Source organism: Musca domestica, unplaced genomic scaffold, assembly GCF_030504385.1.
Source record: "Musca domestica strain aabys unplaced genomic scaffold, Musca_domestica.polishedcontigs.V.1.1 57, whole genome shotgun sequence".
In the NCBI taxonomy this organism is placed as follows: Eukaryota; Metazoa; Arthropoda; class Insecta; order Diptera; family Muscidae; genus Musca; species Musca domestica.
Window position 1 is genome coordinate 479279 of NW_026712358.1, and position 13293 is coordinate 492571.

The 13293-nt window shown below is 38.6% G+C and overlaps 1 protein-coding gene across 1 annotated transcript; it reads right to left on the minus strand.

Moving 5' to 3' along the window:
* Positions 1–6905: 6905 nt before the first annotated feature.
* On the minus strand, positions 6906–11896 carry LOC101896327 (T-box protein H15). The gene is made up of 4 exons (XM_005177516.4): positions 11284–11896; positions 10278–10644; positions 8818–9103; positions 6906–8395 (listed from the first exon to the last, which is right to left on the minus strand). Exons 1-4 carry the CDS (start codon positions 11486–11488, stop codon positions 7622–7624), a joined length of 1632 nt encoding a protein of 543 aa, XP_005177573.2. The 5' UTR covers positions 11489–11896; the 3' UTR covers positions 6906–7621.
* Between the last annotated feature and the right edge of the window lie 1397 nt (positions 11897–13293).

Genomic DNA, 13293 nt, shown 5'->3' on the forward strand with positions numbered 1-13293 from the left:
TAGGGCTTTATAATGGATACTGACTCCATATTACGGATCCTCCATTTATTTGGTATTTTAATGATTCTGATTTTTGTGACATTGTTTAATGGAAAGTTCGTATTAGGTGTTGACAATATGAATTATCTCCACTGCACTATATTTTTTTTACGTTTATTTTGGCATAAACTCTAATTTTAAAGCTATTGAATTGAAATTTTGTTTGTATTCATTTTTTATGCCCCCAAGATGACCTACCAATTTTCATATGATTTGGGGCACTACTTCATATAGCTGCTATATAGCCGATCTGGCCGATTTGACCCAACTTTTTTGTTTATGAAGCTATTGAAGTGAAATTTGGTTTGTATACATTTTTTATTCTCCCAAGATGATTTTTGGGAAACATACTGCTCATTCATTACTATAATTATACTTTTGCTAAGCCATTTTGAATGTTTAGTTTTAAATCGCTCTAGTTTACGGTTGCACTTTGGCAAATGCTTTTTTATATAATTAACAAAATTTTTAACTTGTTTTGATATCAAATGCATTCGATCTTCATTTAAACTGATATTATTGATATTCTGTAACACATATTTCACAAGTGCATCTTCTGAGCGATTGTTGCTGCTCCAAATTTCAATAAGCGCTGCATGGGCAAACACATGTTTATCTGCAAAACACGTGTTGGCACAAAATAGAACAAAAAAGGCTAGTTACTCATTAATTAACACACTTTTGTTAATAACTTGGCATTTATACCTTTTTGCAATGCTTTGCCATTCACGAGTTATACTCCACGGAACACAACTACAATTTATAGATTTTATATAAAGTTATACATAAACAAAACATTTCACAGTATTACAACAACAGACAATTATGACAAAAAGGGCATCTCGTCTTAATTTTACATACCTGCACTAACGTTTTCCATAAATATACATTTTAATTTTTTTCAATTTTGTTAAAACACAAGCACTTGAACTTAGCTTATCTTTACCGCTAGTTGTGGCAAAACAAAGTGACTCTCAAACAGCTGACTTTAAAAGCTCGTCAGAAAAAAAGGTTTTTAACCCGCATTGATATTAAATATTTTTTTTTCTAATATGGGTATCTACATTTAGGAAATCAGTTGAATTTCAAAATATGAAACCAAAAAAAATGACTTTATGCCAAAAAATCATACTTTTTACCCACAGTGCACTGTTGAAAATTATCTACACATACCCGTGGTACAATGAAAATAAGGTAGGTTAAGTTTGAAAATTGTCAATTAAACAAACAATTTCGTCGATTTTGAATATATAAATAACAAGTTAAGCCAATGTTGGATTATTTAAATATATTTTGACTTCTGTTAGGGATATTCAAATTGTTGACTCTCTATGGGGTAGGTTCCGAAGGAATGGGCTAATATTGTCCACTTCGTATCGGTCCTAAATACATATTATATAAATATCTCGACGTTATTGGTAACTTCCTTCACTTTACAAGTATATGATATATGTGATAATTTTTAGGAAGGGTTGTGTTAGTTACCAGATATAGTCGACCGAAGTATTCCATTTTCTTACTTCATCTAATACAGTTAAAAATATTGCTATCGCAAAATTAAAAGAAAGTCGAACATTGCCAAAATGTTTGCGTCTCCAAGGCTTTAATACACCCTCCAGAATATTTTCGCGATAATATTCGGCATTTATTCTGGTGGCCAATCAAGCAATTAAACACAATCATTTTGTTTGTATACAAACAGCTGGACAACGAATGTTTTCTCATCGGAGAAACCCAAATTCGGCAGTTCACCACTTACGGCCAAGCGAAGCAACTAAGTCTAAGTCTATTTTCTTACTGTTGTGGAGTAAATTCTTTCACTTTTTGGAATTTCAATGGCTTTATCCCGAGCTCATTTTTCAATATTTGCCGAATGGAATATTGCGATATGTTCAGCTCACGAGCCATTTTCGGCAACTGCGACGCGGGTTTCGCAGTCACCTCTTTACTTTTCGAACCATTTCTGCTGATGTTGCTGTTTTCTTCCGTCCACTTCATTGACGTCAGGCTACGCTACCTGTATCGCGGTAACGAGCAATGGTACGGGACACAAAAGATTTATTCACATTTAAATGCTGGAGTGCTCTAACGATAGCCAGTTGTGGTTTTCGAGCCAAATATAAAGAAATCACACTATCACGCTTGAATCCCATCACGAATAACTTTTTTTATGGAAAATTCTCACCAAAATGCTTTCGTTCGCTTATAAACAATATAATGAGCTGTCACCGGAATGATTTTAACAGCTGTCTGACGAGTGGCTTCGAAATGACAGCAGTCTGAAGTTGGTAGCAGTTTTTTCATATCATGGTGAGTGGACCGGAATGGGTGGACCGAATATTACGATATACCAATTTTCCGAACAGACAGACGGACGGACGAACATCGCTAGATCGACTCCAATTATTCTGAAACGGTTTTGTTCAAAAGAGACCTATGGTTTAAAACCGTTATTTCGACGTTTTGGCCGTAGTAAATGATATATACTTCGCTAGTCGTATGGCTGAGGGCAATATTAAAATCGATTGGTTTCAGGACCCTTCCTTGATTTCATTGCACCATGCACATATTTTCGTTTACCTTTGGTTGAAATTTTAAAGTCGAGGTCAAGCAAACAAATGAGAAGTACAAAATATTTCCGATCGGTTATTCTTCACCAAACACCTCACCAAGTAGCACTAGGGAGCTCAAACTGTCTATTCATCGGATCACGGGGCTAAGTGTAAATTTAACGTTTTTGCTGTGCAATATTGTCAATTAAACGAACTACGCATTTTTGCTGTCATATCTCTTCTGATGACAATCTGAACTATGTAGTCATTCGGGTGATCCTAATTCTTCCACACTTGGCTTAGATATTGTGAAGTCACTCACTTACATCTAGGCACGCACTCGCATTCGATTTTTTGGGTCATTACACATTTCTCTGGTGTTTTTTTTTAATCGACCTAGCCAATGTAATTAGCTTTAATGTAAAACAAATACACACGAGCTGGCCGATAACATCTTGATTACCTATGGACACAATGGAGGAAACACATTAATGCAACTGGACAAGGAGCAAATTGATTAAGGCGGCTGAGCAATTATCCGTCTGAGTTCCGAACAGGAATGATAACGTTTGGTGTTATCTAATTGTCGGCACAATCAACCGCACGCACCCTACAATGCTGTGGAGATCGCAGAGAGATATGCTCCTTGGGCGCTTTGAAGTTCTATTTTCGTGAAGTCATTTGCATGTGACAGCCAGCGCATACTAGTCATTAAATGGTTTCTTCTCTTCCCCTCCCTCCAACAAGGAAAATCATAAAATTTGCTCGTTTTACATCTTTTCTTTGCAAGTAAAAGATTTCCTTTTAATTTGAAAATAAACTGAGTGTCTGTTATACAAAGTAAGGCCGCTAAAAATGTGTGGGGCTGTGCCCATTCATCATTAGTACGTATTCGTACTGAGAATCATGCCTATGGTTAAAGCAGACGCAAGCATGTCAACATAAGGGTAGGGTGTGTGTGTGTGTTCGAGAAAATATCGAATCAATATTCTTTGCCACCTGATAATTTCCGCTGAAAACGTTCCGCTCTGTTGCCCCGTTTCTTGTCATGATTAGACTAATGTGGGAGAGTGTTAAAAATCGCCTCACAACCATTGAAGAAAAATGACACAAAGTTCGAATGTCAAAATTGACAAAATATTTAAATCGCTTCGGGTTTTCGAAAATGAATGTCTTTTAGCTTTTCCACGAATTTGGGGGAGAGTGTGGATGGCACACCAATTAGACACACATATTCAATTTTAAATAAAGATTCATCTGCATCTCGTCGAAGAAATATTCGGTTCATTCTAGTGTGACTTTGCTATTTCGGTTTTAAAATATGTCCTATACCTTCATAATCAGCGCATACCGCTATCTAGCCCAAGGAAGTTTCCCGGCTAATTGCATGTATATAAGAAATTAGTTGATCGTGTGGATCGGGGCAGGAACAAAAGATCAAGATATTAAGGTTACACAGGAATCAAGTCTACGATGTTTGAGCCAAATCGATTCAGACTGTGCTATAGCTTCCATACATTGTTTTGTACGATTTTGAGTTTAGGAATTGCTTTGTCATCGTAGCATTATTTGAGAATTAAATTTTTTTACGAAAGGTCCTATGCAACTTTCAAATACATCCATAAATGTCAGTGGAAACACACACTGAGTTCACATTCAACAGAGATCCAAGGCAGTATATAGTCGGCGACGTCAGACATTCCTTAGTGGTAAATCAATTGTTAATTTCAAGCTTATTATACCCTTCACATTGGAAAGGAGGGTATATTAAATTTGTCATTTCGTTCGTAACACATCTAAATATTCATCATAGACCCTTTTTAGATCAGAGGGGCTCCGCTAATGGGAGCAAAACACCGAGTAAAAAAGTTAAATAAAAGCACAAGAGTTTTTCTAATATTCAATTTAAACTGTTTACTGCTAGCTCGGTTGGTAACGGTATTACTTTTGGCAATTATATGCTTTTCTATGCACAACGATATTGCGGGTATATTCTAAATTAAACAGACCCCTTAAGGTATATATAAAGTCAGGATCACCATAAAATTCTAAGTCGATTCAACGATGTCTGTCTTTCCGTTTGTCTGTTGAAATCACGATACAGCCCACTATATTTGTATGGTGGATGATTGGTATTGAAAATGTGTTATATATCGATCCACGTGTGGATATAGCCCCCATATAACTGTACCCACCGATATTTTCCTATAGCGCACATGTAACAGAACCTTCGGATATTCAGAATTTTTAAGTTTAACCATTTATGTACTATTTTTTTTTTTTAATGTTTAAGTCATGGCACAATAAAAATGTTTAAAAAATAAAGAAAACATGTTGAAATTATTTCAAATTCAGCTGTAAATTGTTCTCGACATTAATGGGGAATACATTTTGTAGTTTTGCTATAAAGCAAAATTGTCCTTCATTTCAATGCTCGATTTTGTGGAATGACCCCAACTTTCCGTTCATGTTTTGTTGCTGTTTTTTTTTTTAATTTCATACGTTTGTGTGAAAAGTTTAAAATAAACAAAGCCAATTGTTGCATACTTTAAAAATCAAATTGACACAATAAGACTTTAGTAGAGAGTTGAGTTTTTGATACATCCCTTAAAGTTAAACTATGCCATAGTTTAAGTTTGAACATTTTGAAGCACGAGTAGGAACCATAAATGAAGTCATGAGCCTCTGAAACCATTTTTTTTTCGGTGATCGGCACTGCTTTTTCAGTATTATGGAAAAAAGTTTGAGAGTGACCAGGAGTGTCCAAGGAAATAAATCGCAACCTCTTGTAACTGTATATTGCAAATAATCCTGTAGAAAAAAGAAAACCTAGAGTTAATTTTTACGGCAGCCTTTGTCTGAAAAATATCGACAGTGCCATTAACCAAAACATTCCATCTATAAAATACTAACACTTGGGTGTAATTTAAGTTTTGAACTGACTTTACTGCAGTAGTATTTACGTCAATTTTTCGTCGACATGCCGACAAATTCGCCTTATAATTATTCCTTGTAAATTCTTGCAAAACATCATATTGTTTTCCTTCATCGTTTACATTTTTCACTACTTTTTTTGGTCCCATATGAATAGGCCAAGTTTCATAGGTTGTACTTCAACTTCTTCAGTAATGATTGCTCAGTGACTTCGGTCTCTCGCACAAAATATTGGAAATGAAAAATAGCGTCACATTTTGTAGTTGTTAAGAAAGCTAAAATTAAGTCGCAGAATATTTAATTAATGCAAGCAAGCTGTCGGTGACACAACTGTTCTACTCGTTCTCAGTGATCGTTTTGAGTGATCGAACAGCATTCATTAACAATTGAGTTGGCGAACACACCTATTGCATTTAGTACAAATTTCATATTAATTATATGAGTGAGTACTATTTTGTTTATCATGGACGAAATTACATAATAAATCTCAGAGTCCTAGCACTATCCATGTACCCACGAGAACATATTTTTTAATTCAGCATTATTCGTCGATAATATTCCAATATTGATGTGTATGGAAAACTTCAAGCAATTCCAGCCGTTTCATCTGGGCTTTGGTTACAAGTCCGAAACATATGGTGATATAATTGACGTCATGTGAGCCATTTTATTAAGCATGCGGAATGCAACTATGCCTCTTGCTCCATTCATTGCCCCTAGTTCGGAAGAGTATGTACTTGGGATAATCTATCAGCACATCGTTAAAATATGGTCAGATGAGGGAATGTAGGGGAGAGCGAGAATGCCGCTGCTCTCATAAGACGACCAGCAAACAATTTCACTTTGTAAATGGCCATAATGAATGAATTCGTTTCCCCAGACAAGAAAAAACAAAGCATTTGTGAGAAGAGTGATTAACTGAAATGAAACGAAGAAACAAAGTGCAGTGAAGAGAGTGTAACAGTGGGTATGAAGTAGAGTGCATTCTGTAGATTTTGTGAACATGTGAACATAGCAGAATGAGCGAACCCCGCTCTGCACTGCACTTTGTGGAGCGCAATGAAATTTAGCATACACACATTTCAGTGCACAGCTGCTTGGGCAGTACGAGTTACATGCATGCCCAACACAAAAGGGACGGAAAATTCGGTGAGGAACTCACACCGAATACACGAATTGAAATTCCAATTCCCATAACGACAAGAGACAAGTGTATCGATTGGTGTCCATCAGCAGCACAGGATATTTAGGATTTAGTGGCTGCAACGAATGGATGTCAGGATGCCAAGTACATTGCACTGAAAACAAAAACCTCGCAGCCATGCGGAATGCCGCCGGCCCATAGCACGGCATTTGTTGGAATTGAAATAAAAAGACATGTTTCCTTGATTTTTATGGTGTCCATTCATGCTGTATTTTTTAATTTGATTTAATATTCATGTATCATTTGTTTTTCTTTTCGGCATATACAGATTTGTTTCATTCGATTTGTTGCTCTTTTGAGCTATAAATATTTAATTAATGGCCTACGAACTAAACTAACACAAAGAACTTAACCTATGTAGATACACTCAATGCGGCAATAATAAGTACGTTCAGTTTATAGCTCCCTCAGTAAACAACAGCCCGATAGAGTTTGGGGCGGGGTGGGCTATAACACACGTCCTGAGCTGCATTTACTTATGCTAAATATGTACAAATTTATTTGTTTTATATGTATTCCTGTGAGAGTTCAAAATAAGGAAGTATTCTAAAATTAGCTATTCGAAAATACAATGAGTGCTCATAGCGTGGGCTTCGTAGGAAATAAATTTACACTGAGTACAGGAGAGTTTCGTCTTAAATAACTTAAGTTAGGGATGAAATGGTTGTCAATTAAACTAGGTGCAGTGGGAGCGGTGGACGAAGCAGTAAAAAGAAAACAAAAATTTACAATTACCATGAACTGTACAAACAAATTTAACAAACATAATAACTCTAGTGAAACGTCGAAACAAAAGTCCTCCTCAGAGAGGCGGGGTTGTTTAGATTCTTAATACTGGTTTTGGCAAGGGTTTCGTAGGGTCCTTAGACCCCAGGCTTACAATGCGACGCCCTTAGTGGTTTGGGGGGCTTCGTGGCTGAGATGGGTGCTGTGGTACTTGGTAGGGACTAAACCTTTGAAATTGTCGGGGCCTCATGTCGGGTGACGGTGAGCCTGAGGAGGTAGATGATGGCGTTGATGCTGTAGGTGGCGGGGGAGGTGTGCGATTTGCGGCAGCAGCTGCAGCTTGTGCTTGGGCCTGGGCAGCGGCTTGTGCATGAGCCTGGGCTTGCGCGACGGCTTGTTGATTGGCAGATGCTAGGAAGCCGGCGGTAAGTTGGGGCCATTGTTGCTGGAACATATGGAAGGCGCCCAAACCGGGCGGAGGTGGTGCCTGTTGAGCGTACATTTGGGGCATCATCAGTTGGGCGTAGGGCGAATTTCCACCGAACATTTGCAGATGCTGGCGTGCCTTTTCGAATATAGCCATTGATGTGGGGTCAGCTCCTTGTTGGGCGGCAAACTGTTGCATCAGAGGATCTGGGAACAGTCGTAGGGGCGACCTCAGCTGTTGTTCCAGCAGCAGGGCTTCCATTGGATCACGATCGAAGTCGGTCAATCTCGACGAATCGCGAAAACCTTTGGCAAAGGGATTCGAATCAATCTTCAGTTTAGTTATCAGTTGATTTTGGTACGCCGTCACTGCTGTAAACACGGTCTCGGGGAAAACATATGTTTTGTGGTCCATTTCTAGCAACTCTTTTGGATTAGTGGGGATGCTTTGTCCGTGGCTCAACCGGACCAAATGTATGCGGGGTTGATAGCGATGCATCGAATTTAAAACAATCTGCAAAAAAAAAAAAAAAAAGAAATTCCATGTTAAAATCGCAATATGGAAAAAAGTAAAAAAAAAAACAAAATGGCCCTTAAGTCTTTCTTTCAAATCCTCTTTTGAGAGAAATACAAATTCCTCTGGCATGGACATGCGCTTTTCGTCGCTTGCCACAAATTGAAAAGTGAAAAAACTGGTGTGGGAAACGAAACAAAATTCATTCACTGAAATGGAAACAAGTCTTGAATCCACCACCAAATTAAGGAACTAGAGGCTCTTCTCATCTAGCTCAGGGTGTGGAGCTAGAGAGGCAAATAATAATGCTTCACACGCACACGTTCACACACACACAATTTGCAATTGAATCAAACATACCACCGGGACACGAATGTAATTTCTTGAAATAACGAATTTAAAAAATGACCACAGATTCTTACCTGTCCATTTTTATCCATTTCATTGTTGGTCAACTTGACCTTCTCAAAGGAAATGACTTGTTTGCGCAGAGCTTCACAGCTGAAAGGGCTGTCAGGGTGGGCGTACAGGCGGGCGGGCGGAGCAGGATCCGCTTTGCCTGCTACCAGCCACGCTGATCTGTGGTATGCATAGCGGTAGCGTTTCGAATCCATTGGGATAATATCGAGCAGAACAGCATAACGGTCGGCCGGTTGTATTTGCCGCAGCGGCCCCGAAAAGCTTACGCGGACAGTAGGAAACATGCGTCTGAAAATAAGAGAATAACATGGCATTGATTAGAACAAATGTCAATGATTGCTGCTACTCAAAACAAATATCATATTCCTATTTTAAATCAATTCAGGCCACCCAATCTGAAGGCACAGTGCAGTGATTTGCAGGTCACCATTTTACACTGGAGTTGGGGATTTATGCCACAAAATCAAACTCAAAGGTGTTGAACGGCCAGTCAGCTATTTAACTTCCCTTCGTCCGGTCGAAAAGTCAATTTGTGTGGCCTCCTGCGAAGGTGACAGATAGTGTGATTGTGCGTGATATTTAAACACATGTTTAGTGTTTAGTTTTAATATTTATGGTGCGTCCAGCTGTGCTGTGAAACGAAGGATTTTCAACGTTTTGTTCCTTGTTGGCAACAAAGGAATTGTGGAATGTTTGTGTGATGACAAGTCAAACGCCTACTTTAATTTTACAGATTTTGAGAAGTAAACTATCCCTGCAAACCATTGTTACCAAGTCTGAGAAGAGAGATTGATGAAATTGTTTAGACATTTGGGAGCCTTCTTACATTGTGCTGGGAAAATAAAAGTCATTTGGTATGGGTCTTTGGGTTCGCTCTAAAGGAGAGGTTGTATTTTGTCACAATTAGAGCAACGACCTCACACATATTCGCAGAAACGATTCAGGGCCGTTTTCCCATTTTCGACTTCGATTTATTTGTATCTCTTATTGGTGTTTAGAAAACACACGGCTGCAAACACCATTTTTATGCGCCTAGTTTCAGAACCCTGGCGGCGACGTTGGCGATATTAAAAAAGGATTAAATGTGTTCCCACATGCAAATGTATCACCCCGAAACGCGTTAATCTACTCACATTACAACGCAATTTGTCACGAAAGTGAGTAGTGGCCAAACGCGCAGACAGAGCGGCCAGTCGGCTTTGCGGGGAGACAGACAAGCAAGAATAAACTCTACTGAAATGGCCATGTAGAATGGGAATGGAAACAAAGTAGCCGACGTACCGCGCCACCATAATGTCGCAATTGCATGATGAACGTAATATTCGTCGTCATTGTTTCGTTGTTATATCCTCTTCGTTTGCGTTGTCAGTTAGTTTGCACTCGCCACATTCACTGATTGGGGGAGCCTTGTTTTTGAATTCAACGGTTTTTGTTTGTCACTCGTTTTGTTTTTGAGGCTTACCTTCCAGTTTTGGTGATAATCATCTCCGTGCCCAGGTCGTGAAAACGGTCCCACAGCTCCTTGGTTTCCAGGTGGCATTGGACTGGTTTCAAGTCATCACAATTGCATGATCCCACGATTTTGGGCGCTTTGGGAGCTGGTTCGGGCGAAGAGCGCTCGCCGTCGATGTCACTGGCCGGCGATTGAGGCGGCGTAGAGCGACCAACACTGGAGGCCGTGCTGGTATTTAGACGGGTTTGAGATACGTTTCCAGTGCTGTTGGTACTACATGTGGAATTGTTCAGACGGCGGGTTTTGGATGGTGGCTCTTCCGAATCACTGCAGTCGACCACATCAACATCGACTTCATCCTCTATGGAAATGGGACCTGCGGGGGCAAAAACAAAACAAAAAACGGAATAAGTTTAAATTTTACAATTCATCATCATCGTCATCATCATCATAATGATAATGATCTCTACACGCCATTAATATTCCATAAATTGTATGTTGGGATTTCATTTTGGTTTCTAATGATCTGCGATTACTCTTTAGCACATCTTGACGGACGGATAGGGCTATTTAAAAAATCAATAAAAACTCGAAGGGGATAATAAAAATGTGAAATTAAAACGTAACTTTGTTTGTTATTCGGTCGGGCCAATGCCTCACAACGTTTCAGTATTAATTAAAATGTTTTATGTGTCTCTTTGGCTAACAAACGCGAACGCTAATAGGCGTTAACTGGTCCGAATTCGAGAGGGTATAGCCAGTTTGTTTAGCGGGCTACACAATTTTCGCCGCCTTAATTAGCGATTTCTCAATACCTTTGGAATACCATTCTATTAATGGATATGTCTTCACCCGATTTTCGAAAAAAAAAGAAGAACCAGCCACAGAGGGCAGCTACATCTGTAAGTTATACGAATGCCCTTTGGAAGATTAATGAATTCAATGTAGAGTCATGGAATGGAGTTATCTGATTTTTTTTGCTTCGGATTTACCGAAATCGAGGATTTGAACTTACTGGCACTTCTAACGGATGACTCCCGACTAGAGGCGTCTTCTCTGGCCATAATCGCTGCAATAGAAAAGTCTGTTGCAGACCCGGCGGCGATCTTGCTGTTTGTTGTTGTAGTTGTGGGATTTGCTGCGGCCGCGACGGGCACGTTGTCGGCTGACATAACGCCTGCTGCTGGATTGCACAGATAGGGATGCGAACCGATCAACATAACGACACTGTTTTATTTTCCTGTCGAGTCGATTGAACTCTTTCTTAATTTGGACTCACTTCACACCTTTTTTGTAGGTAGGTATCTATCACAATATCTTTCTTTCTTTCTTTCTCTACGTGTCAAGCAGATTGCAGGTTGGATTATTTTCTCAACTAAACTGCATTTCTTCTTTGGGGTTTGTTTTGTTTAACCGCCGTTGCCCGCAAGTGTTTTGTAAAATTGTATCACAAATATTCTTTATTTGCCGTTGTTGTATATCCAGCGGCTTGTTAATATTTTTTATTTGGTTGTTGGTTTTGTATTAGTATTTATTTATATGTATTTTGAAACTGGTTTTAATCGTACGTTCTGTATTGAAGCGTTGCTGTGTTTAACGTAAGACAAACGACGACGAACTGAATTGTGTCAGAAACCCGCACCAGCTTAGAAGCCCATACGACAAAGGCAGAAGAGAACCAGTTTGTTTGTTTGTGTTTCTGTTCGAAGAGCGAAGGGAGCGTAATGGACTGCCAACAAAGTTTGTTGTGCGACAAGGACAACTATATGTTGGGTCAAAAAAAAATCGTAAGATGGTCGAAGCATGGTGCGCGAAAGAGAAGGGCTGATGGCAAGTTGGAAATACGAAGGAGTGGCCAATTTATTTGTTTGAAAAACACTCAATTGTTGGCTGCAAATCCAATTGGAATAACGAGTGAGAGGAGGAGGAGGAGTTGTGTGAACTAAAGAGTGGTTCTCAATACAATGGTGTGAGAGCCTTCAATGGCTTGATGTTCTCTGTTCTCAGCTAACTGTTAACCAGTAGAAGATATTATGAGCCTGAGGGTGTGTGTGTGTGTTTGGTTTCAGTCTTTTTAAATCCGTTTACAATTAAAAATGTCGTCACTATTCCTTTCTCGCTCACATCACCATGCCGTCCCTTTTCAATGCGTATGCTGGTGAAGTTTGTGGTAAATATGTTTCGAATTTATATTTTTATTATGTGCAAACGTTTGTTGTGTGGTTTCCTTTTGTCTTCCTCTCTGCCTTCTTGTTTGCCTTTGAAAGGAAGAAGTTTCACTGAAATTCCAACACGTTCCCTCATCTAGTTATCGTCCAAAGGGCAAGGGAACTGACGACACGGCGTTATTCTGTCGACGAGCTCCTTTCCCAATTAGATCATAAGCATTTCTTGTTTTATTGAAATGTTGTGTTGATTTGTTAAATTGTTAAACATGTCTGCCGCCAAACTCTTTTTATTGACACTATTGTGCTTGCCTCTCCACCGTTCCGAAGAAGTAGTAACATTTTTGCGACCCCGTACATCTAGATTCTAAAAATATTTAAATGTTTTTAATTGATGTCCTTGCTTTTTTTTGTAAAGATTTTGAAAAACAAACACTGTCTATTTTGGTAGTTCACAAAATAATGAGGTTAACACTTACCTTTATTAGTTGGTCTACCATGAATGAATCGATTTTCTACTTAGTTTTCCCGTTATTGATGAACTTAAGGAATGCTAAAGAAAAGTACAAATTGTCCGCTATTTTACTTAAATAAATTGAAGAAAAACAAAGGATGTTTTTTTCGCATTCACTTCGTTTCTTATAAAATGTTAGAAATACCTTAGTTTTTGTAAGAAATCGATTGCTATTAATGAACAATAAAAGCAATATTGGTAGGTTTTAAGAACACTTTCAGAATGTAATCTAGATCAAAATATTAAAATGTTCTACCCCGATAAGCATTTTCTCGATTTTTTTAATTGTGTAGAGATTTTCAGAAACAAACTCTGGCTACTTTGGTAATTCACAAAATAGTGAAGA